The 27,909-nt window shown below is 37.1% G+C and overlaps 2 protein-coding genes across 2 annotated transcripts; one reads left to right on the forward strand and one right to left on the reverse strand.

Moving 5' to 3' along the window:
• Window positions 1-81: 81 nt before the first annotated feature.
• On the reverse strand, window positions 82-15,161 carry emc8 (ER membrane protein complex subunit 8). The gene is made up of 5 exons (XM_079620160.1): window positions 14,576-15,161; window positions 12,036-12,112; window positions 11,874-11,943; window positions 11,705-11,799; window positions 82-827 (listed from the first exon to the last, which is right to left on the reverse strand). The coding sequence occupies exons 1-5, from the start codon at window positions 14,780-14,782 to the stop codon at window positions 668-670; spliced, it is 609 nt and encodes a 202-aa protein (XP_079476286.1). The 5' UTR covers window positions 14,783-15,161; the 3' UTR covers window positions 82-667.
• A 3,339-nt stretch (window positions 15,162-18,500) lies between these two features.
• cox4i1 (cytochrome c oxidase subunit 4I1) lies at window positions 18,501-26,014 on the forward strand. Its single transcript, XM_079620482.1, has 5 exons — window positions 18,501-18,595; window positions 19,314-19,390; window positions 25,173-25,337; window positions 25,428-25,559; window positions 25,705-26,014. Exons 2-5 carry the CDS (start codon window positions 19,315-19,317, stop codon window positions 25,839-25,841), a joined length of 510 nt encoding a protein of 169 aa, XP_079476608.1. The 5' UTR covers window positions 18,501-18,595; window position 19,314; the 3' UTR covers window positions 25,842-26,014.
• Window positions 26,015-27,909: the final 1,895 nt, after the last annotated feature.

Raw genomic sequence — 27,909 nt, forward strand, 5'->3', positions numbered from 1 at the left:
TTTGCCTATATGATGGAGAGTTTCAATGAATTCACTCATTGCTTAGTAATGTTTAAAGACTCAACTGGACTATAGACAGCTGGACATTTGGAAATAAAGTATTTTTATTCATTTTTATACAATTTTCAGTCATGAAGATCTCATACCTCATTCCTTTAGTGTACTGCACATTTAGAGCCAGAAATATGTATTCTTTCACCACTAACAAATTATTATTTGTGTTGCACACATAAAAGCAATCTCTTGTGGAAAATATATTAATTTCTACACTAAAGTAAAACATTTTCATTTGAACAGTTTAAGTAGTGCAGTAAACAACTAATTTAAACTAAAGCGTCATCCCAAAACAGGGGAACAAAATTACCATATTTAGCAATGTTAAATATTAAATATGATGGACTTGTCCAGTAGCATTCAAATGAATCTTACATTATACAAACTACTGCATGAAAACAGGTAAAAAACATCTCTGACATTGGACTCTAAAGAGTCACCTCAGTGTTTTCTAACATGAGGATGCAGCACTTAGAATGTTCCATTCAGGATTTTGTAAATCTTTCAGCTCAGTGAGAGAGGGCATGTCACTAACAGTACTGAATACAGTTTAGACATGCATCCCATTTAAGCATCGATGGTTGGGTTAGGTGGACAGGACCTCTGGGTGGCTTCAGCATAGATGCAAGACAGATTTGTTGATCTCAGGGTTGGTCCAGTCATTTCGTAGGTCATCCAGATGGTTGTCAAAGTCTACAAGACTCTCGTATGATTTGTTTTCAAGAAGAGCCGCTGTGATCTTCTGTGCCTCAAGCCAATCCTCAAAGCAGTCACTGCGATTTAAAGACAGTTATACAAGTCATTATTTTGTCTAGGCTACATTCTTTTGTCAAAGACAAATGACCGCATTAATTTAGGTTTCACGCGATGTCACAACCTTAAATAAGGGGAAAACACGGGTATTATGTGAAGCGGTATGGGTGTTATGTGAAGCGATCTGTCATGCCACATTAAAGAGCTATAAAATTGACAGAACTTGAAAACTAAGAAGTAGTTTCATATCAAAAGTAACAAAGCACAAAACTTTTATTGAGATTACTGGATGGTAGGCTTTAGGGGTGTAACGGTACATGTATTCGTACCGGACCGTTTCGGTACAGGACTTTCGGTACGGTGCACATGTGCACCGAATGCAATCTTTCACGTAAATTAGGCTAGTTTTGTGTGCGGAACATACGTCAATTCCGAGTTTCCACACGAACATATTAAGTGTCGGAAGTCTCCGCGTTGCACTGATTAATCGTTTTTGTGATTCAAATACGTGTAAAATATTACCATAACATCTGTCTTCCTGTGTGCGGAAATTTGTTTATGTTGCTGTGACAACGAAACACGTGCAAGCGCGCCTGTGTTAAGAGCGCTGATGCGCTCATCTGGACAAAGCGGGCTTTCCACACAAACAAACGTACATGTGTCATTAGTATGAGAAAATAAAATTGGACTTTAACTCTTGTGTCGGGCTCGGACATAAATATCGCATAAATAAAGATCACCACATACACGGCACGCTCGCTTTAGCCCAGCCTCTCGCTAGCTAGAGTCACGGCCAATATTGGTTTGAGAGTATTTTATTAGTGGAGAACTTTGCAGCAGTATTTTATTTCTTATTCTTTTTTTATTTGATATCTTTTTTATTTATTAGCCTAACGTTATATTTTATTAAAAAGTGTGTTTAAAAAAGTGTAAACAAATTGTTAAAAAAAAGTTTATAGTAAACAACCAGCAGTTTAATGTTTTGCATTTCTATCCCTTACTGTACCGAAAATGAACCGAACCGTGACTTTAAAACCGAGGTACGTACCGAACCGTGATTTTTGCGTACCGTTACACCCCTAGTAGGCATTGTACAAATGATGTTTAATGAAGTGTTGTTGGTGCACCAACTAAAAACAGCGAAGACAAGATCTTGATTCATCAAAAAACAAGAAATTGATATTGCAACTCAGACCTAGTGCCAGAACGACAGATTGCTTCACATAATACCCACCACAAATATACGTGCATTAATAAAGTTCATTACTACTGACTACTATTTCGTCTCTACAAAAAGCGATGCTGTATGTTTAACTGCTAAAAAACCCAGCAATGTGTAAGACTGGTTTTCCTGCTAAGACAGAACATGAGATAAAACTCTGCAGTAAAATTCTCCAATCTGGAGAGAAGATCTTAAAGAAAGAGCATATGACAATGCCTTGCCCAGACTTCTCTCCTCGCTTATCTTTGAGCCCCCCTCTCCCTAATCCCTTTCTTTCACCCTGGCTCAAGCCAATAAAAAAAGTGCGCTAAGGCCCCATTTACACTGCATGGTTCAAGTGACCCAATTTCGATTTTTTCCTTTCATGTGGCACAGATCGGATATGACCGGCGAACGTATAAGCAGGAAAAAAGCACATGGACTCCGATATTCTCAGATCAGTTTCAGGCCTCACTCATATGTGGAAATAAATCGGATATGAATCAGATACGTGCATTTGCGTCTGCCATGTAAGCAGACAAATCGGATATTCCCCAGTAAATGCGAGTCATACGTCATTAAAAAGGGGACGTCAACTCAGATGGACACCAACTGTGATCACATGACTTCTCAATGGTGCGAAGGAGGATGAAGGCTCAACATAGTGGAGTTTTTCCTCCGCCTTACGAGACCAATGTTTTGCTGACCTTTGAAAATAGTGTGGAAAGTAAAACACTGGATAATTAGAGATGTACGGATTAGCTCCAACGTCACCTGAATCCACAGCCAAAAACAAATCATCCACCCGCCACTCACCCGCACCAATAATTTTCTCTGATTTAAATATCCGCACCTGTTGGTCAAATTACTATCATTCGTATGTGTTGTAACGCGTGAGGATAAATTGATAATCATAACCTTCAACGGCGGACCCAGCAATGGTTGATGCGCACATCTCTGGTATAATACACTGATGAATGAGCGCTGCTTTTAAATGAACATTTCTTTAAAACAAAATTTATTTGACAGTATCATTTTCTTAATGGCATAAACAGGCTTTACTCCCTTGACACTTAAACTGGAATGAAACATGCTCATATTTTAGAGAATGTAGTTAATATTTTCTTTAATGATTTATCACATCCACCCGCAAATTAATTTGAATGTTATTTTTATTACTTGACATATCGCGCTGCTTAACTTAATTTTCCGGGTCAGAACGTCTACATTGGGTTGTTTCGGCAGTGTATAGTGTAAATGCAAATATCGGACCAAGTCACTTTTAAAAGATGTAAGCGGGTCGTCAAAAAAAAGTGGATAGTCAGCAAATCGGAATTGGGCATCAAGACCTGCAATGTAAATATGGCCTAAGAATGTCAATATAAAACCCATGATGTATCTTATGAAACTATCCATTTCATGTTTGGTATCATTTTAAATGTCTCAGTGCAATTGTTAAAATGCTCTTAATTTCACAGCAGTCACTTATATTATGTGAAAGATTGAAAACTTCAAGATATCTAATAATCATGGCTCATCTCTCCCAAAACCAGGTCCAGCCCTTTGGGGCACAGGAATAGGCCCAACATAATTCCCTAAAAAAAAGTTGTATGAACATGACTAAAAAAAAAAATCACTTTTTGTTATAAGCAAGCAGGGACCAGCCTGACTTGAAGGTAAATAGTTTACCCTGCGTCCTCGGTCTAAGATCAGAATTGGTGATTTTGTGTCCGTGAGCTCACGACTCGGCCGACGTGAGACTCTATACGACAGAGTCCCTAATGAACCAATAATTGAAAGTATGGGATACCAGAAAAATCAAATATCTAAATGAATACATAACCAATAGTTATGATTAGTTTCTCATTAGAAACACAATTTAAATTGAATAATCATATGAAATTGGAGTCAGATTAAGCACAGAGCAAGAATTAAAGTGAAATTAAATTCTAATTAAGTGGACTTCACAAAAGAGCAACACGCATCATACCTTGACCCAAACCGTTGGATTCTGTCGTCGGGACAACAGGTGGTCCTTACAAATATCTGGCTAGGGCACTTCCCATAATGTTTGCACGTAGGTCAGTAGGCTGAGAGTAGGCGTTTTTTGTGCCTGTTCAAATGCATTTGACCACATGAGTGTTTACACCACAAAAGCAGTCCGGTTAATGCATTTTTGACTATCTCTTGAAGTGGTCTAAAGTGAACAAGCTCAAAACATTTTAGACACGTTTAACACCTGTATTTAGCATCGTCCACTTGTGCTCCGATCGACCAAAAAGCATCTTAATACCAGTAATTGAAAAACAGGGCCTGAGATGCTTGGTTGGCATTTCTCCAGCTTTTCTTGGAAAAAAGACAATTCACTTATCACAAAATAAAAGCTTAAAGGTGCAGTAGTTTTCTGAGAAATACTGTTGAAAGTGGATTAGACCAAGCAGATTAGACAAGCACACACTTGTAGCCAATCAGCATTAGGGGGCATATACACTCATGATGGGGGAGGAGAGTGAGCAAGAGGGAGTTCTGCAGGTAGGCCTTACGAGTCCTTATAAAAGGAGGAATATCACTGAAAAAAGGGCGGCTATGATCAGGCAAGTGCTTTAGGACCTGCATTAATATTAGAAAAGCTTTCCAGTGCTGAAGAAAGAAATTCACTCTTGCATTGCATGTTTGTGCATTTTGGAGGCCGGAATAATGAAGGGATACTGAGGGTGTTTGTTTGGGTTGATTTCAAATATCAACAGTGTTTCTCAGAAATTGCTTACTGCACTTTAAAGTGAAGGCCTGTTTGTTTACTTGAGACTGTCACAAGTAAAATATTTTTGAGTTTCTAGATTACTTTAGCCATATTTTGACACTTAAACATTGCTTTGGTAATCCATTGTATCACTGTCCTCTTTTGTGCAAAAAATTTGTGTCATTATTAATCTTGAGAATGATTCAGTGGGCTCCCAGGTGAAAAAGACGTAGTATTAAATGTATTAAAAATATATTTGAAATTCAAATAGTATGTTTATAATACATTTGTATTTCCAACATGCTTATTTAAAGTGAATTTAACATTTTTGCATTTTAATATATTCATAAAAAATATACTAGAAGTGCATTGGTAATAAATATATGCTTAATTACACTTTTAAGAAATATGTAAGAAATATTTTGAATCAATGAACAGCATTAATAAAGCCTGTCTTATAGATCATTAACAAAACAAAAAAAAAGTAGTTTTAGGGTTTAGTTACCCTTTAAAGAAAACATGCTTATGTTGCTGTTACTTCAAGTTCATTTTATGTGGACTTTGTGTAAGAACATAGCAAAATGATTAAGCTTTTAGTGCGTGTAAGAACATAGCAAAATGATTAAGCTTTTAGTGCGTGTAAGAACATAGCAAAATGATTAAGCTTTTAGCGCGTGTAAGAACATAGCAAAATGATTAAGCTTTTAGCGCGTGTAAGAACATAGCAAAATGATTAAGCTTTTAGTGCGTGTAAGAACATAGCAAAATGATTAAGCTTTTAGTGCGTGTAAGAACATAGCAAAATGATTAAGCTTTTAGTGCGTGTAAGAACATAGCAAAATGATTAAGCTTTTAGCGCGTGTAAGAACAGCAAAATGATTAAGCTTTTAGTGCGTGTAAGAACATAGCAAAATGATTAAGCTTTTAGCGCGTGTAAGAACAGCAAAATGATTAAGCTTTTAGTGCGTGTAAGAACATAGCAAAATGATTAAGCTTTTAGTGCGTGTAAGAACATAGCAAAATGATTAAGCTTTTAGTGCGTGTAAGAACATAGCAAAATGATTAAGCTTTTAGTGCGTGTAAGAACATAGCAAAATGATTAAGCTTTTAGTGCGTGTAAGAACATAGCAAAATTAAGCTTTTAGTGCGTGTAAGAACATAGCAAAATGATTAAGCTTTTAGCGCGTTTAAAATGTATGTACTTTATAAACTGTTGAGGCTATCCTATAAGCCTCGGCATAGATGGCATGGTGTTCTCAACGCGTAGCAGAAAATCCTCAGTCCAAACATTTGCTCTCTTTGGGTGGTGTTCCCATTTATTATAAAGGTAAAATTGATAGTTTACATTAAAATGGTACTTCACCCAGTGCTGGCTAATAAAGTGCTGTCGTGCTGTTGGCAAATTGGGTGCTCACGGCTACGGTAAGAACCGTGTGTTCCTCGCCATCCACACCTTTCCCAACTGATTACCACACCTGTAAATATACCTAACTCCCAGTGACGTGTCACACCCAGTGCAAGACTGCCACCAAGTGGCTATAATAATTAATGACAATGTTAACCTATCCAGAAAAGGTGAATGTATAAATGGCTCCTACATAAACACTTAGGCCTACTGCAATATATTTACATTGTTTATGTAGCTATTTATCATTTTAATATTTTGAAGAAGAAAAATTACATTTATAATGTATTAGAAACATTTGTCAACTATTATTAGCATTGCAATAAGCTTAAAATTAATGTTTTTCACTTTTACTTTGTTGGAAAAGGCTACTTAAAAGGCTAGTGTCCATTACATGATATGTTTGTACTACTGAAATTCCCACAAGGATTTCAGCATATTATTTGAAATGCATCAGATACATTTTCCACAGATGTTTAAATGTTAATTTCCAAAAAGATGTACTTGTTTAAATTTGAACAATACGCATAACACACGTGCATGTTAGCATGACGCATGCGTTTCACCACTTTTTTTGCTCTCGAAGTCAAAGGGGGCTGACTAAAACATTAATGCTAAAAATAAAGATAAGCATTTGTTATACATAATTATTATACTTGTTGGCTGGGTACTTTTTCAGTTAAACAGTTAAATTGCCTCTTTTTTGCTGTGATAGTGACATACCATGTAGACTTCACAGTTGTTCAGCAGATATTTTATTAACTCCTTTTCTGAATTACATTAACATTTTATATTGAATGTCTACTGTTAAAATATATGAACTAAGCATTACATGCCAAGTTACTTTAATGCATTTAACAGTACGTCTTTCGCCTTGTACGTACAACATGCAGGGAAACGTCAAAACCTCATGCTGTGTTGTAATAAAAAAACGTCTAGGTTACGACTGTAACCTCTGTTCCCTGAGAAGACGTTATGGGGAACGCCCTCCACGTGAACCGGTGAATAGAGGTTAATTTTGCTTTAATATTCAAAAATAAATATTTTCCCCCTTTCAGAGACACTATGATCAAACCGTTTCCAAACATGACAGTGTCTGAGGTGCGAGCACTTATTCGGAGGAAATGCAACAATGACTCTAACTCAAAGACCAATCACTCTCCACTTGAATGATGAAGATGGTTTGAGCAGCTATTACTAGTTTGTTAGAAATGCACGTTATTGACTGTAGTTAGGTTTTTTGTTATTTAAAGTACCTCTGCAGATCACTGTATTTTGTTAATGTATTTTGTTTACAGTTTACATATTCTGCTGTAAACTGGGTGTAGTACATTAAAGTTTACTAGTTTTCAAAGTGTGTGTGTTTTATACAAATATTTTTTACTGTGTATTTTACTGAATGATAATTTTTCACTGTATTTTTAATACATTCAAATTTATTATTTTCAAACTAAATGGTTTTGTAAAATGTCTTTTTAATATACTAATAGTAGCTCTTATAGTGTTCTATTAACACATTATTAATAAGCTGATATTATATTTAAAATATACTGGGAACATTAATGTGAAGCTAAAAATATACTTCAGCTGTATTTCTAAAACAGCTTTAAAGTGTATTAAAAATACAATTAAAATAATTGCTATTAAATTACACTAAACGTACTTAAAGGGGTCATGACATGAGAAACCAAATTTGCCTTGATCTTTTGGTACATAAGAGGTCTTTGTACCATTAAAACGTCCTGCAAGTTTCATAGCTTAAGACGTCCTCCCCATTATAAACGAATCATTTATTTAATCAAGCTCTAAATACAGCTTGTTCTGGATCCATGGTAAGAAGTGACGTCACGGTACGAAGTGACGTACCAGCGTTTGCATATAGACCGCCTCCAGCACAAAACAACTACGCTTTAAGCGCAAGACAACTACGCTCATTTCGTATCATTGTCGCGCCCGCGCGCTGCGCGCCTCACAAGTGTTCAGTCGACGGACAGCGTGTGGGTCTGTGTACAGGGAAATTCCGATGCCACGCAGATGTGCTGTTTCTGGCTGTGGACAAACAACATCTTTGAATTCGCTGCGAAAGATCCAGTCGTCAGGGGAAAATGGATGCACTTTATTTTTTGCGGACGTCTCAGTCACGGCAGTGTTAGTTTAAGCGTTAGTTAATCCATTTGAAGGATGACTGTTTTGAGAACAAATCCCAAAATGATGCTGCCTTTGCCAGAAAACTGTTGCTCAAAGATAAGTCCGTGCCGACTATTCTGGGCTCAACAACGAAGACGCAAACTGTAAGTAATGCATTTAAAACTTTAAACTACTTTTTAAATACGCCGAATCCGCAAGTGTTCTGGCTGGGGGCGTTAATACTTGATGCATAGGCACTGACGTTAGCCAATCATAACAGTGGGTGTTAACACTGAACTCTTAAAGGGGAAACACCCCCAAAACAGACTGTTTGAATCAGAGGATGAGAAACAGGGTAGGAAAAGGTCATAAATCACTACATTAAAAAACCCTAACCCTAACACAAAGTATATAAAATATATATTACTATTACCTTAAAATTTGACTTAAATACATATAAAAGTACACTTTGTATACTTGAAGTGGTTTTAAAATAACACATTTAATACACACTTAATACAGTACACTTAAAATACATTAAGTATATCAAAATAAGCACAACTTAAATATATTTCCTTTTCACCTGGGACACTTAATTGTCAAGAAATTACTAGGAACCCTAAGAAATAACGAGTTACACTAATATGTATTCTACGTAGAGTGTTAAGTTCCATGTATGTTTTTCTATTTTGTATTTTTCCCTTTTTCTCTTGCTTTCGTTTCTATTAATTTCTATACATTATCCTTAGGTTGTGATCATTGGCTGTCCATTATATACGTGACACCACAACATCACACATCAGAACTGACGCTCCACCAATCCGCTGACGCTATGCCGGTTTAAAAGGCCCCATTGACAAGGAGTGATGAGATCAGCGCCAGATCTCATTCAACACCCGTGCCTTTGAGTTAAAACGTCAACGGAGCCATGATCACGACAAGTTAATGTTTGTTTATGCGGTGGTTTCAAAATCAACCCACCTTCGAGTTTGTTTATTGTTGTTGCTGATGTATTATTGCACTGTTCTGAGAAAAAGCACAGTTTTAGCACTAGATTACTCAAAACTCGTATTAACCCTCTGGGGACCAAGGTGTTTTTGGGGTCCTTAAGATGTTCTGACATTTGTCCTTTTTTAGGTGCTTATAAACATATTAATGGCAAAGGTGTAATTACACTATTTATCACAAACAGGGCTACCATAATATTTGAGGAACATGCATGTACATGTTTGTATTTTTGAGAGAATAATGTGTATGCATGGTTATGCAAAAAAAACAAAAAATTAAAGTGTCTGAAAAAACGCAACAAAACGCATAGTAAATATGTGTTCATAATACTTTTGAGTAATGGAGGTTATCACCTAGAGTTTTTCCTTCAAAATGATCTGAAAATCATCCTGCCTAGTCACTCACATAAAACAATACATTGATTTACATTTTGTAAAACACTGTTTGGAAAGGCAATAAGCGCAGGGGCGTCGACGATCCAACACCATGATGAATAGTGAGTGGTTCACACCTGAGAAGACAATGGCCCGCATAATGAGCTTGCATAATGAGCCTTTCATTCAGGTGTGACACTAGAAAGAATGTGAGGACAAAATAAATAAATATATAATCCAAATATAAATTGAAGTCAAATGCACATTTTTAGTACATAGTCATAGCTGGAAACAAATCCTGTTCAAAATCCTGTTAGATTTGGAAACTTTTCTTTTTTTTTTTCACAATTTTTTTTCATACATGCAAATTGTATAATATCCAAGCTCAACATTTCTAGTAATTGTGCAGTTAATTCTCATACTGTATTTTCAGAAAGTTTTGGAATACAATTTAATGAGAAGGCTTATATTGACCTATAAAGATTATTTTACATCTACCTTGTAAATATATTTATTGCTATTTTATTAAAAAGTGTTCACATGTAAATCAACAACAATTACAATTTTAACAATATTTCAAGTGTAATCTTTCTTTCTTTTAAAGTATCATACATATTTCAAAGTTAAGGATTCATTAGTTTGATATAGCCTAACGTTACATTGGAACAAACACCATAACATCTATAGTTTATGAGTTTATTTTTGACAAAACATAACATATGAGCAGAAAATGGCTAACAAAAGCTTATTTGAGGTCTATTTTACAGTAAAAACTTTATAGTCTATCCAAAACTAGTCGCAACTAACGTTAGTATCAACAGCGCGCATATTCATAAGGTTCATTCATCACACACAGAAACGCGATTCATATTTAAACAGTCTTTTTGCGGTTTACAGACACTATTCCATATCGCGATTACAACAAAGCATATAAGAATAAAAAAACGTACTACTAATCCTCAACTGGATCCATTGCTCCTCGAAGTGAAACCAGCACTTCTGAGGTAAGTTTCCCAGGATTATTCCTCCTCACAGCCTCGCAAGATGACACATAGTACATTCATCTGATTAAACTTGATGTGTTTTATCGAGCTGATGTGGCCGGTTTGCATGTATTGCCTCAGATAATTTGCGTTTGAATAGCGCGCGCTCTCCGTAGGCGTGGTCACATTAAAAGACAACGAGCTATAATGAGCTGCAATGAGAACTCGCTCTTTTTATATAGATTACATAAACGGAGAATATTTGTTTTGAATTAGATAATTTAAAAGTAGACACTTAAATGATTATACAGATATATTGCTCATGCCTGGGCAAATAGTTTTTTTTATGTTTACAGACGTGCACTAGAAAAAAAAAGTTCACGGAGACAGAGAGGCGGAAAGCACACCCTGTTTATTTTCTTTATTTTACAAAAGCACAATGTTTTATTTTGATTGTAAGTGGACACATAAAAAAGTAGACATTTAACAGCTTATTTTTTCATATTTCTTAAGTCTGTATGACCAAAAATGACGGAGTATTTTAAATCTATTTTGCTGCTATGTAAAAAAAAAAACAAGCAAAATGCGCCGGCGCGTTTGCCGTCCCCAGAGGGTTAAGTGCAGGTGTGTGCGTGTAACTGATCCCTGTGTTACACGCGGATAATCTGATTCAACTGAGTGTTGTAGGTAATAACCACTTAGCATGACTTGACATTTGACTTGATTTTCATTTGAGTTTCTTGATTTCGTATTCTACTGATTGTTGGCCTCTATAAATCCATCTTCAAAAACAACGTTAGATAGCATTGTCTTTGTTAGTTAGTTTTAGAGTGATTGCCATATATTTTTGGGCAGATTGAAAACCGGTCTCTACATAATTTCACTGTATAGAAACAATCAGCTTGAATATTCTGCTAAATATCTCTTTGTGTTCAACAGAAACAACAACAAATAATGTCACTGAGTTTGGGAAAAAAATTTGCCCGAGTAATTAATGACAGAATATACATTTTTGGGTGAAATATGATTTTAATCAGTTTCAAAATAAACTGTACTCACGTGCTTGGCTCTCTGCACTTCCACTTGCTGTCATGGTGATCATAGATGAAGAGAACAGGTACAAAACACTCCATAGTGAATCTGCTGTTGTCCAACTAATGGTGAAAAACAATGTAGGTTTACTGTCTGGCTATCTGACATGGTTGTAATATGTAATATGTAAAATTACCATGATCATTGCAGCCTCGCTGAAGTTTTCTGAGATTCTGGCAGCGACCTTCTCAGCGACCTGGTTTGGTCTGAAACAGTTGTAAAGAACACAGATGTAATGAAACAAGATGTAAAGACACAGACAACATGTAAATCATGCAAAGCACATGAGACATTTTACCTGGCTTCCTTTATACGCTCATTTGCTTGATAATAGCCAGCAATGACATACTTGTTCTCTTTGCACCATGTATCAATCTGAGGAAAGAAAGATATTAGATATTTTAAGTATTAAATTCTTCTGAATTATACCAATTACAGGGACAGTCCTCTTGCCCTGCTATAGAAAGATCAGTGGTTTATGTTGACCTAGCTGGTGGGCCAACGTAACTATGCTATTCCCCAGTAAAATTTCTAGGTTGGACCATGGTATTTTGCCGACAAAGATGTGGGAGCCTCAGCACACCAACACAACATACGCTGGTGACAAGCTTCTTTAAGTGCTGTGGTCCACTTTTTAAAGCCTTGTTTATACTTTCACCTGGCTCCACATCACGAGCCTCCGCTGACTGCACGTGCACCTCTCCAAACAGACGAGGACAAGCTTGTCATTGTACAATTCTTTTAAACAATGGGGCGACTGAAAAATTGTCCTTTAAACCATCAGGAAGCAGCGGAGATAACAATTTTATTAAACATGGACCTATTTTTTCATTAGTATGTAATAATGTCAGTGCAATTTAGACAAGTCCAATGGATTCATAGACCCAGAAAAAATGGGGTTAGACACCAAGATTACTTATCTAGGTCAAATAATGAAGGAGTTAGGATATTTTAAGGGCTTCCTGCCCATCTTGGACGCCATCTTGAAAGTTACACCTTTCTAGACGTCAAACTTTGGTAAACTTTTAGTATGTTATTAAGGACACGTACCACAAAAAACAGCTGAGAAACCTTTTGTTAGAATTTTCTTTTTTTCATATGCATCCGCCTATATAGGTATTCACAGATTCAAACTTCTTGGATCAATAACTCGTGAGCTAAAGCAGTGCTCAAGAACTATGAGCAGGTGGCTGAGAGAAAAGCCCGAAGGGTCCGTCTGCAAAGTGCAATATAGCCCAAAAAACATGACTAAAAAATAGTCATTAACTTCAATGTTACATACTGTAGTGCCACTCAATTCAGTTTACACATCAATGGTGTCCCACTGGTACTACACTGCTTTTAGTATAAGGTACTAAATGTTCAATACCTTCAATAACTTCAATAACATAACACACCAAATTTAGTTCACACATCATTGCTCTAATGTAAATACAACACTTAGTTTGGGAAGTAATTGCACGTAAAAATTATAATTAGATGGCATTACACTGTATAACAGTGTGAAGTTATTGAATATTTTTTCTAAAAAGGGTGAAGTTGTTGATTTTGTTTCATAATAACTAATCATAAAAATTAAGTTGGGTAACTAAAATTGGGTAGTAGCTCGTTGTCTAGGTTACTGTGATTGTAAATAAGTGTCGTTTGTGTTTTATCAATGTTTAGCTCACGAATATACAGGAACTTCGAATAGCCTGTAAATATCCGGGAACTTCGAATAGCCTGTGAACATATTGCCAACTTCACTGAACTGCTTGAGTTACTGTTGTTTTTGAAAATACTTAAAACTGCAGTAACTTTTGACTGTAAATAAGTGTATTTGTATTATTATAATGTAATTTTCACTGACATCACAAAAATTAATGTAATTACATAATGTATGTGACTTGTATTGCATTACTTTACTAATTTCATCAAAAAAGTGATCTTATTACGTAATGCACATTACTTGTAATGCATTACTTTACTTGTTAGATCAAAAAGTAATCGGATTTCGTCATGCATGTTACTTGTAATACATTAGTTTACTTGTAACATCAAAAAAGTAATCTGATTGCGTTACGCATGTTACTAATGTGTTACCCCAACACTGCTCATTTCAGATGAGATTGAAAACACCTGATAGCTGGGTTTTCTCAGAGGAAATTAGTCCATTTTGAACAATCAGAATTATCAGCTAATAAGCGTAAATTTACATACTCTGGTACACAGGAGGGAGCATCTGAGTGGTTTCCACTGTTGTACCTTGACAGGCTGTAGAAATTTCTAATGGAATCACGTCCTCATGTTCTGATATCAAAGATACGCGAACGAAGTTCAACTTGTATGAAGTTCAATTGCCTTTGCAATATTTCATATATTATAGTTTTCACATGATTTTATATAATTTTATTGATTGGTTTGTTAAATACACACAATATTGCTGTGTTATTACTGTATTATGTTTAATACATTATCTCTTCAGTTTAAACCATAAACGAATGCTGACCACTCAAGTGGACATCTGAAAATCTCTTTGAAAAATGTGTAAAAAAAATAAACATCAAATCTTATTTTTCATGCCCTAAGAGCAATAAAAACACATAGTGGAAAAAAACTAACTGAGGATATCATAATTCATGCATTAAATGGTTAAGAAACATGAACATCAAGATATTCTGTGTATTTTTTCACAGGGTGTAATGTTAACGTTACTGTGAAAACCCCCCCCCCCCAAAAAATGAATTGGTTCTACGACTTTTTACGTGATATGTGGTTATTTCCATTTTGTGTGTGTGTGTGTGGCAACCATGAATTTACATCCAGAATTAAGCTGATATGAATAAAAAATCATCTTACCAATGTGAGTGCCACCTCTAGCATGGGGGCTAACGCCAAAGCACCGTGGAACAGAGGCACACAATCCACACACAATACGGAGTCTCTCGGGGTGTCCTTCTTTTTGTGTTTCTCGGCCACCAGCAGCCCGTTTACGGCGCAGTGAGGATATTTAGCAGCGTGCAGCAGCATCTTACAGTATGCTTGAGTGGTCAGTTTTAAGGACATGTTTACAGAACTTACTGTACTCAAATGCCCTATTCTCTTAAAATCGTGATACTTGGGAATGAACCAAGTGGTGTAAGTTAAGTTAAACGGTGGATGCACTGTCTCTAAACTATAGCATCTGATAAAAGTCCCTTGAACACTCTACTCGCTAACTACACTAGAAACCTAACTTATGCTTCAAACACCACCTCCATTCTAGATTGGACATGAACAGCTCAGCCTTCCTCCCTCGAAATCTGTTAGAACCAGGTGGTTAGCACCGAGCCCAGACAAAGAACGTATATTGACATATATATATGTATATTGTATATTGTTCTTCTATACTCTTTGGCCCAGATCCCTTCTTCTTCTTCTTCTTCTGATTTTTTTTTTTTTTGACGGTTGGCAAACAACTTTATAGTGCGCATTACCGCCACCTACTGAAATGGATGGTGGATCAAAATACATAAATACATAAAATAACTAAATAAAACTATTATTAATAATACATTATTATTCACATCATTATACACACTATTTTAATAATAAGTAAACTCATATCCTTCTAATAAGCCCAGTATTTTCCAAAAAAAACCTAAATATTGCTCTAGCCCCATTCCCTCAATTCAGTTGTAATATTTCCTTCATTTCAAATCCATTTTTTTCTTTACTTAGCCTATCTTTCAGAGTCACCCTTTCCTGCTTGTACCTAGGACAATTAATAATTACAATACATGTTCAATTGACTCTATACTATTATTTACACTGCTCACACAACCCAGTTTCATGTTTCCCTATTATTTTAAACATACTATTTAATCCAGTATGTCCAAATCTCATTCTCGAAATAATGTCCTCTTCTTTTTTATTTCTATTATTTTCTCTCATTTCTCCTACCTTCTTCTGGATACTGTAGAACATTCTCGCTTTTGTTTCCATATTCCAGAATCCAGTCCTCCTGTCACTTCTTTTTCATTTCTGCTTTGATTATGCTTTTAACTTCTGCCTTACTAATTTACTGCAGTAAATGTACTGGCATCATGCCATTTTTTGTTGTTGCACTTTTTGCATATTTGTCTGCAAGTTAATTTCCGACTACTCTTATATTAGGCCCAAGCGATTCCATTGGCTCAAATTACTTTTTAATATAGGTATTCTCTTTACCGCCTGCTTACAATTCCTATTCATGTAATCATGTTATGGTGAATGCGGTTTCAACAATGCCCATTAATGTCTGTATTAGTTCGTTTTTGTTCTAGCATAGCTTGCCCAATTAGCCTGATAGCTTATACACACATTTGCACTTAGCAATCATAAGCATACATGTATTCACAATAATATTTACGTGTTAAATTAAGTGTTAAATATCCAGATATTTCAGTTATAAAAGGAATAATGTTAAATTATTCACTTGATGTGGCATTATTATTAGGCTACTATTATTAAATAGGGTAAATATCCTTTGAAAAATAAATAAGTATAATGTTATGTACTAGTATAATCATTAACTGATCGTGGGAGAACCGATTTGTCATGATGTGTCTTCTCCATGTTTTATGGCGGTTAAGGTGAATTTACGCCACCTCTACTGTGAAGTCTCGATGAACAAAAGGAATAATTAAATTATTAAATTAAATTAGAGGGGAATGAAATGAAATGAATCTTTCTAATCAAATCTGTATCTCTCATATTTTAGAAGAATACACCCTTAACTGTTTCTGTGCATTCTGAAATATAGTCTTATGACATTCATTTCCACGTCTCTTAGTTTTCAAGGTGATTTCTTTCTCTTTTAAAAAGGCTTTAAAAAGGGGATTTATGTTATTGATCTGTTTCTGTGTTTTGCTTTTTGTTTAAAGTCCCACTCCGATCATATTTTGAGCTATTTTTAAACATTCCCAGTGGTCTTTAAATTATGATTATGCCATTTTTAGCCAAAATCTCAAAACCTGTGCCGTTTTCTGGGACTTCGCTTCAGCAGAGCGGCAGTAGCTCATTAGCAATTCGCCTCTGCGTTGTGGGCGGAGCCGTTGGCACGGAGAAGCATTACAGTATTATATATACACGTTAATTATTATTATCCGAAGTTAATCAAAGTTATCACCGATCATTATTTCACTCCGAGACGTCGCGGTAAAAAACAGCTCGACTTCGTCTCAATATTTCATCCCTCCCACAGTGATCAATCAGGACATATTTAGTATCAGTGTATTGCTCGGAATTTCGGGATTATTATGATGCTAATGTCACCGCTATATCTGAAAAACTGACTGACTCTCTCACGAGTGATGGGCTTGACACACGAGAGGACAAACGACTGCGACAGGCGAAACTCGTCGCCACCCGGCGTGTGCAAGTCTACTTGGACGAGCGCGGAATTTCACATGCACGAATGTCGCCTGTTGCTTGGCTGGAGGAGGCTGGCTGCCCTCTCTCTTTATGTAATGATGTAATTACTGACGGTATCAGTCTGTGCTCTCCAAACTTTAGTTTTGACGATTGATAGACGGTGAAAAGTGACTTATTTGTTACAGTATGTGTTCCAATTTGAGTATGAGCTCGTAGCCCCGCCCAGTGGAGTTATTACGTCATAACTCCAGTCTATTTTAAACGGCATTTTAGCGTCTGCTACTGATTCACAGACATTTGAATGTAGAAATACTCAGAAATACAACTTTGAGCTTATTTTTCTCAAGATATGTCCTCTAACATCAGAAAAATGCCACAAGAACATGTTAACACCTAGAAAAACATGATTTTCATCGGAGTGGGTCTTTAAGTTTCCACTTCTTGATAAAATTTGTGAGTGCTTTTAGTGTTTTAAGTTATGTGCAGCCTATAGGCCTACATATACAGCCAGCAGCCATATCACCCTGTAGCCCAAGACTATCTGAAGCTATAGGGTTGAGCCTGGTCAGTACCTGGATGGGAGACCTCCTGAGAAATCCAGGTTGTTGCAGGTAGAGGTGTCAGTGAGGCCAGCAGGGGGTGCTAACCCTGTGGTCTGTGTGGGTCCTAACACCCCAGTATAGTGATGGGGACACTACTGCACCGTCCTTTAGATGGTCCCGACTCTCTGTGGTCATTAAAAAATTCCAGTATGTCCTTCGGAAAAAAGAGTAGGGGATTAACACCGGCATCCTGGCCAAATTTGCCCATTGGCCCCAGTCCATCATGGCCTCTTAATCATCCTCATACATACTGATTGGCTTCATCCCTTGGTCTCCTCTCCAACAATCACATTAATGATAAACTAAATGCTGTTGTCTTCTATGTCTATTGCAGATATGTGAATAACTAGGTAGCAGACGCACAGTCAACTTGCTCTTGAGTAGTCACAGATCTGGTTTGACCGTTCCCATATGTCGGACGACCTACGTACAGCAGCTTATAGAAACATAGCCTATTGAGACGCAACCTTATTCACAGCAGTGCCATTTTTTACGGGAATGAAAGCGAGGCTGTGAGGGATAGACATACATCTCTTCAGCAGTTTAATATGTTTTTTGATGTGTTTTTGGATTGTTCTGCTGAAACACTACACAAATACCTGTCATGGCGCGCTGCTCTGAAATGAATAAGGTCGGTTTCACAGAGGGGAACTGTAATACTCTTAATGTAAGCAATTATTTTTTAAATGTATACATGTTTTATATACATTTTGCGCATGCACAACAATATATAAAACACAATGTGATGTAAAATATTTGATTTGAACATTTGAACAATCAGTCATGCATAATGATTTGCCCATCTATTTCCTGTTCGCGTCACTCACTCTCTGACTCACTTCCTCTATCCTTCCCTGAGCGAGTCGACGGACAGAGGCGCTAGGTCTGTGAGACATAATTATTTTTATTTTTGCGGATTATCTTGATAGCCGTGGTTTCTTCAATGTCGGAATCAGTAAAGCTTTGTTTATTTTGCTGTGTGTGTCGAGCGAGCGATTGAGAATGTTTGAAATTGTGGTGACATTGAGGCTGCTGCGGATGGTGACTGATGCTATATTTTAGCATTAGCTAGCAGTAGACCGGTGCATGTGTCCTAATCTATCCAGCACGGTATTAAAACGGATTAAAATAGGCTTTAGTTTACACACTCACGATGTTCATTGCTTTATTATGTGTATTATAGTGTCAAATCTAATCCTTATTTTGTTTAAGAACTTCTAATAAAGATATGACCTTGTAATGTTAGTTAGCCGGTGTCATGACAAATCGGGTCATGTAGTATGACCCTTTAGGTAAGTTATATCAATAAATTGTGTGGCGGTACCATGGTAAAGCGAGGGGAAAACTCCCTCTACTTATAAACTACTTATATCGTTGCATTTATATCGTTGTACTAGATACTTAATACAAAATATTGACCTGTCAGTTTTTTTAATTAGTGAAGGACTTGTCACATCATTTGGAATGTTTCTCAGGAGACCACAAACTTTCAAATGTGTTTCCTTTTTAAATTATGTATTTAATGTTTACTTTTTAGTTGTTTTTCTAGAAAGATGAATAGTAGTTTCTCATTAACTTTTTGTGTCGTTGCGTTCACACAGAATGTTGGCAACCAGAGCACTTCGTCTTGTTGGTAAACGGGCCTTATCCACTTCCATCTGCCTTCGTGGCGGGCATGGTAAGTTGCATGCAAACAGTTCCATTTTTATCCAGACATCAATGGCTTATATATGGCAGCCCTAATATATTAGTGGTGGAAATTGATTCTTTCCAGAAACTCGTTCATTTTCAGTTTGTTCACCAAAATGATTCGTTCAGTGAAAATTTCTTCATAACATAAATATGCCAGCAGGTGGCGAAAAAGAGTGTATTTTGTGCTATGTCTCAACGAACGTATTTACTTGTTACAAAATAATTTCATTAAATTAATAAAATAAGTCTAAATAATAAGTCTAAACAAGTGGTTCAGAACTTCAGATGAACATTTTTTTGTTTGGTCAGACATTTACACATTCATAAATGTGGGATCTCATTCAGCAGAAAGCAGATGTAAAGCCCAGTTATTGGTGTGCACACACAATTGTTTATATTTAAAGGATAATTCCGGTATTTAACACCTTGAGTCTATATTGTAGTTTGTTTTGGATGAACAAGAGTGGTGGACAACATTTTTTTGACAATGGTTCCTCTCTCGAGTTTTTGACTATAAAAGAATTGGCCATGGACCCATTTAACATTGGAGTCAATGGCCATGTCCGAAAATGTCATTAAAACAACCTTTAACATTAGTTTTCAAAACTGTGCAACTCACTGAGTGATTAGTGATGTTAGTTGATGTTCCAGAAACAAAAAGTGTTGCGAAATACAGTTTCTGTCGTGTTTTCTTCGTCATTTTGTAAAATCCCATTGAATTCTGTTGAAGGACTGAGTGCTCGTTAATATAAATGCGCTACCGGAAACGGAAAGGGGGCTGTTTACATTTGGTCGATGTAGTCTTTTTGCTCGCTTCCGTTTCTCATAAGGCTAGTGAGCAGAGCAACTGTGCTCCGGGAGAGTAAGCGAAATAATAATTTTTTTTAGGAACTTTACCGCAGTTTTTGACCGCACAAATTCAAACCATATTGAAAGACGTGAACACTGACCAGTGAAATATGAAGTGAGTGTCCCGCGAGACATAAACATCGGTTATCGCCATCAAGTGGTCGGGAGTGTGCTAACGCTTCAGATTCAAATATTGAGCGGAAGTTACACGGTTGTGAAGTGTCTGAAAAAATAGTTCCACTATAGCAAAATAAACGGATTGGAATCATATATTGCGACGATATATTGTTTATAATCATCAACGAACACCACTAACCACTCGGTGAGTTTAACAGTTTTGTAAACGAACATTATTGGCTGTTTTAATGACATTTTCGGACATGACTATTGACTCCAATGTTAAATGGGTCCATGGCCAATTCTTTTATAGTCAAAAACTCGAGAGAGGAACCATTGTCAAAAAAATGTTGTCCACCACTCTTGTTCATCCAAAACAAACTACAATATAGACTCAAGGTGTTAAATACCGGAATTATCCTTTAAATATAAACAATTGTGTGTGCACACCAATAACTGGGCTGAGTATTTTTATTATCTGACATACATTTCACAGTAATATATTATTTATTTATTTAACTGAAAAAGGTATTTTAGTTTTACAATATAACTGTATAAAAAAGTGCAACAAATAAATCTAGGAATCTAAAAAATTATAACGGTATATGAATAATAGGGGTGTCTCTTTAAATTTTATTCATAATGTCAAAATAAAACCGACGTAACGTTACTTGAAAGCACAATGTTTCTTCCTGGTTTCCACGCCAGCTCTGTTTGATCCGTTACAGGGTTTCCTGCAGAAAATGCGTTAGTTAAGGTGGTGGGGTGGGGTTTGTCAAAAAAAAAGATTTTTTTTCTGTACCTCCATGAAATACCTTCAAGTTAGCCTACGTGTCGCCACCATACACATCAGCATAAATGCTCCTGATTAATTATTTATTAAAGCATTAACATTCACAAACCACTGTTAATTTAATATAAAAGCAAGCAGGCTGCGTGCATGCTTGCCATGACTGAATGCGCGCAAAGTGCGATTCCTTAATAATTCCTAAAAGCTAACATCAGTTCATCGCGATCTCATGCATCTCTGTTATTATCAATGAAGCTGACTGCGCAATGAATCTTTCATATCTACACTTTGTTTGTAATAATCAGAGGATTTGCCAGCATGCAGAATTCAGCACTGAACAAAAAGTCAGTTTTGAGCGGTGAGGGGATTCTATCTTAAATGCTTCTGATTGGCCATTGCGTTCAATAAATCATCTCATGTCTGTGATTGGCTACATCGCTCAACGCTGCAAACATGTTACAAATAAAAACTCTGGCCTGTAAATCGTTTCTATTTTGTTTTAGTTGTTCTTGTTGCTTTTCTGCAACAGATGAATAACAATTTATTAGTTTTTATGTTTTATTCATAGATATTTCTATTTAATCGTTTTATCCTCCCACAGCACGCACACACAGAGTGAGTGCATTACCGCCCGCGCTCGCTCTTGGCCATCAAATCTAGTCCCGGGCTGCACGTCTCTAGATCAAGGGCCTGGCCCGGCGGAGTATAGTGGCGGGAAATATCGGGCTCGGGCAGATAATCTAAGCTCTAAACAGGACAGAGTAATGCAGTGGATATCGCTCATATACATTTATTTTTTTGACGACGTAGTTAAGCCGCCAGGCGTGTGTTGCTTAGGCGGCCGCCTTAGTTCCAAAGTGCTGCGGGAAACCCTGCGTTAATAACGGAGAAATGTGAATGCTTCTCACTAGATCTCGCAGCGATGTTATTACTTCAGTGGCGAATTCAAATGCTTTCTTTACTGGATCTCTTAGCGCTGTGTAGTAACAGTGTCATTTGATCAAGATCGGCTCGCGCTGCATTGGTCCAAACTGATAAATGGTCCGTGAAGCACAAAATAACGAGTAGCGCAGTTTTGTTCCGCTTTCATTACGTTTGCCAGTGTTGGGTGCCAGTGTCTCTTTACATTATGAGCGTGCTTGCCGTGCGCCTACATTTGAAATAATGAAATTTTGGTCTCCAGGAAAAATGGTCCAACGAACCGTGTTGAAGTTGCTAATACTTGTGCCACCCCTCGAAATTGCAGAATGGCATATGAGACATGTCACTGTTTTACTGGCTGGTTGGTCCAGTCTGAAATGCTCACTGCCAAACAGCGGACATACTGCTAGCGCGCGTTTTCATTTCTTCTTCGCTGCTCTAAACAGTGGTTGCTCGTGGCAACAGCACAACTTCCTGTGTTGCCACAAGCAACCACTGTTTAGAGCAGCGAGGAAGAATTGATCTCCGATTTGCAGCGTTAAGTAAAGCTAGCGTGCATAACTAGGTATTGTTTAATAAAATGGTATCGGATTGGTCGAGCGGAGGAGTGTTTAAAATTCATTCCTAAGGAAGTTGAGTTAAGCGAGTGTTTTCAATTAATTCATTTGAGCTTTAACCCTCTAAGCGCCAAAGTCGCAAAATTGCGACAAGACGTCATACTTAATAAAACAGGCTGTAGATCCTAATATGGTGTAATATCTCGTTTGTATTCCCTACCACTAGATGGCAGACATGTAATACTTTGATTCAAGACCAAAATGACGTCATGTTCCTATTCAAAGTATTGGAGAAAACAGCAGAGCAAGTGAGCGCTCGTGTCATTGATGCGGAAGCAGTTCAGTTCAGAGCGTCTGAGTAAATTGTGAGATTTGTGAGAGAAAATCATCAAATGGCTAATAAAAACTTGTATCGTGAGGATGTTTTGCAAATGTTATTCGCCGATTCTGACTCTGAAGGGGAATATTTGCCTTTTGAAAATGACGATCGCGCTTCTCCCGGTACATCTTTGCCGCGAAATGGTGCAGCTCGCGCTTCTCCCGTTACATCTTTGCCGCGCAGTGGTGACAATGACAGTAGTCCGAGCTGTGCGCACTCGGCGCGCAGATCTGGCCGCGCCCGCGCGCTCGTTGCAGGAGCAGAGGCGATGTGACACGGGGCAACTAAACAGGTCTTATCTACTTGTTTTTGTGTGTCATATGAATAATATATATATGTTATATATATATATATATATGTAGTAAATGGAAAATCTCTACAGCAAAAGGCCAACCACTACCTGCATTCGGTTTGTTTCTACCATTTATTAGTAATGATTTACACAGTTTGTTTACTACTCACTATTTACCTGAGCATTCAGTATTGTGCAATATAGCATACGGGACATTTTGGGGGGAAAGAAGTGCTGCATTTTATCATTTAAACTTGTGACTTTTCATGAAAATTCTATAATCCAAGATAGCCGCCACCATATGACGTCATAATATGCAAATTAGATGGGAAAATGTAATCCCTACATAAACTTTGGGTCATCCTTAATATTTCTTTAATTTACAGAAAGTCTCTATCTTTTATCACTTTTAAGATATAGCCTTTTGAAATTAAGATGTCAAAATCGAACGTTTTAGGAAAAAAACTCTGGCGCCTAAAGGGTTAAATTCAACTTGCATAGGAATTAACTGAAAAAAAGTTTGCTCTGTTCCGCTTGCTTCGTGCAAGTGGACATGCTTCGTAGGTGATTTACAGGCACTATGCATTTTTTTTGCTTTAAAAATATAAAAAAATCACTGTTATATATTTTTTAAAGTTGTGTATTTACATTATCCCGACAGTTCCAATTAACTTCTAAATCCAGAGAAATTAATATTTTAATTCAAAGACACGGACCGTGTCTTTATTTCCGTTATGTCGCCCGTCTATCACGTCATATCCGTGTTTGCGTCTTCCTGCGTAACCGCCAAACTCAAAGAGGAACACTGTCTGGCAGTATAAGGGGAACACCCGTATAAAAAAGTCTGTATGATAATGGTTCATGACTACTCTTTGCCTGTACGTTCTGCCAGCTCAACAAAGCGCAAACGTACGGGTGGAAAAAAAATGACCCGAGAAGATTTTGGGACAGTAAGTTAGAAGAATCGTATAATCATAGCATGCTGTATGTTTGCATATTGCTTAGCGATCTTGACCAAATTGAGACGCGTTTAGCTGAATACGTATACATTGTATTGTATGGGCGTTTCAAACAGGCGGATCCGTTGTTTTTGGAGACTGAAACAGCTATTTTTTAAAAACTGATTCAAAAGTATATTTCTATCCGTATATTTGGTGACACGATGATGTCATGTGTAAAACGCAGATGGACTAGCTATTATTGGTTTTATATCTAGCTGGAGAAAGTAACGTTAGCTTCATATGGTAACATGTCACTATCTTGTTCAATTAATGTAAGGTGACCGTCACTTTTATCACCTGTTAATACGAGCTACATATAATATAATATTGATTTAATAATGGTCTGCTAATTCATATATCTCTGAGTTCCACAACATTCTGTCTCACACATTAGCTAACTTTACGGATAAGTTTGTTTACTAACGGTAGCTCGCGGCTATTTCATTAGATTGACATTATATAAAGTGAAAAGCCGTAACTAAACGTAACAACAATAGAGATGTAATATAACAATACATTACCTCGTCAGTGAACATGTTTTCTGCTAGAGATGCCAGATTCGCTGGTTGACAGTGACAATGACAACAACTCCCATGAGCCCACGCACTTTCCCGACGTCATCAAAGTACGTCTGTTGTTATTATTTTGAATGAGTGACCCCTAGTGGCCAAAAATTACATATTGCACGTTTAAAAGTAAGACGGAAAAAAGGGGGAAATTCTTTTATTGCCAGTGTTGTCACACGTCGATTAACCGGTGGAAAATGTCCTTACGTCACAGCCCTGATATATATATATCAACAAAGGCATATAACTAAAAGAATGCTTTGTATGAATTGTGATTGTTTTAATTGTCATCTCAGGAGTTGCTAAGGTTGAGGACTACACACTCCCAGCATACTTTGACCGGCGGGAGAACCCCCTTCCTGACATCAAGTTTGTGCAGCAGCTGAGTCCTGAGCAGAAGTCTCTGAAGGAAAAAGAGAAGGGATCCTGGGCTGTGCTGTCCAAGGAGGAAAAGATTGCATGTGTGTGATATGATTATTCTTGAAAACTTTTTTGTTGCTTCCAAATTTCTACTTTAATATATTAATTACATAATTTTTATTTTATTTCAGTGTATCGTATCAGCTTCAAAGAGAGCTTTGCTGAAATGGAAAAGGGAACAGGAGAGTGGAAATCAGTAGTTGCAGGAATTTTCTTTTTCATTGGCTTCACTGGCCTAGTTGTATTGTGGCAGAGGAAGTACGGTAAGTTTAAAAAAATGAATAATTATATTTACTTTATCATGCCTCATAGAAAGTATTGCTGATTATCTCATCCCGGATCTTACTTGTGTACAGTTATTGAAGGTGGAAACATCAAATTATTGTATGTCCTTTGTCTTCCGTTCAGTTTATGGAGATGTCCCACATACCTTTGACCCCGAATACAAGCAGAAGGAGCTCCAGAGGATGTTGGATATGAGGATCAACCCTGTTGAGGGCTTTTCAGCCAAATGGGACTATGAAAACAATGCTTGGAAGAAATAAATTGTTCTGTACATGTTGATCTGTTGGAACAGGCCCACCCCGTCTAACCAACCATCCAATAAACAGATAAGTCTGTATTTATCAATTTGTCCACCTTTTACCTCAAAATGATTTTGGAAGATTGCTTCCTCTTATGGTTCTGTATCATAAATAAAATTCCAATATGTATCAAAGTGATTGTGTTCTTATTTTTTCTGTACACAGTGCAGTATTTTTATTTTTTAGATTGTTTTAAAGGGGTCATGACATGTTTTTTTTAATTTTATTATTATGTTCCCTTAGGTGCAATTATAGTATTACTAGTTTTTTTTTACAAAAAACTTTTAAAATGTAGTGATTTATGACCTTTTCCCACCCTGTTTCTCATCGTCTGATTCAAACAGTCTGTTTTGGGGGTGGTTTCCCCTTTAAGAGTTCAGTGTTAACGCCCACTGTTATGATTGGCTAACGTCAGTGCCTGTGCATCAATTAACGCCCCCTGCCAGAACATTTGCGGATTTGGCGCAACTGTTTAATAGCGGGTGATGCATGCGAAGTGATGGCTCTTGCAATGATAAAACCTTACATGTTTGAGCCGGAATCAGAGGAACATGAACCATCACCACAACAACGAAGACTGGATCAGCCCGTGTCCACATGGAACGTGAAACTATTTTGAATTAATAAAAAAATTGTAACCCGAGACACTAGAAAACGGATTATTGTTGCACAATTATCCTATAGCTTAATTTGCTAACAGTTTAACATTATTTAACTAATTTCAATGAAATGATAGGGTGTACCACGGACAAAAATGCATGCACAGGCCATCTTTGAAGATGCAGCATTGATAAAGGCAACATTTTTAATGTTCTATCACATGTAGGCCTACTAGAAAAGCGACATATTTTCAAGATTCTCTTATACAAATGTGTTTATATTAGCCAGTGATAAAAAGTAAGTTTGCGTCGTCGTTGTTGAGCCCAGAATAGTCGGCACGGACTTATCTTTGAGCAACAGTTTTCTGGCAAAGCCAGCATAATTTTGGGATTTGTTCTCAAACCAGTCATCCTTAAAATGTATAGAACAAACGCTTAAACTAACACTGCCGTGACTGGGACGTCCGCAAAAAATAAAGTGCATCCATTTTTCCCTGACGTCTGGATATCAGCAGCGTATTCAAAGATGTTGTTTGTCCACAGCCAGGAACAGCACATCTGCGTGGCATCGTAATTTTACTGTACACAGACCCACTCGCTGTCCGTCGACTGAACACTTGTAAGGCGCGCGGGGCGACAACGATACGAAATGAGCGTAGTTGTCTTGCGCTTAAAGCGTAGTTGTCTTGTGCTGGAGGCGGTCATATGCAAACGCTGGTACGTTACTTCGCACCGTGACGTCACTTCTTACCATGGATCCAGAACGAGCTGTATTTAAGAGCTTGATTAAATAAATTATTTGTTTATAATGAGGAGGACGTCTTAAGCTATGAAACTTGCAGGATGTTTTAATGGTACAAAGACCTCTTATATACCAGGGGCCGTATTCACAAAGAATTTTAAGGCTAAAAGTAGCTCCTAACTGGCGAATTTAGGAGCAACTCCTAAAAATAATGGGCGTGTCACTTCTAACTTTAGGACTCCTAATTTTTTTCACTAAGAGTAATTCACGAAGCATTTTAGCCCTAAAAGTAGCACCTAAGTCTGGGACAGCTTAAAAGAAGTCGAGAGGACTCCTAACTCACTAAGACCTATTCACAAAGGATCTTAACATCGCCGCGCGACACAGTGTGTTGGAGACAGCCAATGACACGGAGTTATTACAAAGACACTGCCTTAACCGTGAGGGAATACTGATTGTTGTGGATCTTAGGGATGCAATAACAGCGCCAACTAATCGCAACAACCCAATCAGTGCCGAATTGAAATGTTTGATAACACTTCGCTGCCTGGCAACGGGGAAAATGCAATTGTGTAATGCCGGCGATCTAGCGATATCCCAGCCATCGGTAAGCAGATCATCCACCAAACCATCAATGCGCTCTGTAGACCCCATATTATTCGACAGTTCATAAGTTTTCCTTTGGACA

The sequence above is a fragment of the Phoxinus phoxinus genome, assembly GCF_949152265.1.
Source record: "Phoxinus phoxinus genome assembly, chromosome: 8".
Classification (NCBI taxonomy): Eukaryota; Metazoa; Chordata; class Actinopteri; order Cypriniformes; family Leuciscidae; genus Phoxinus; species Phoxinus phoxinus.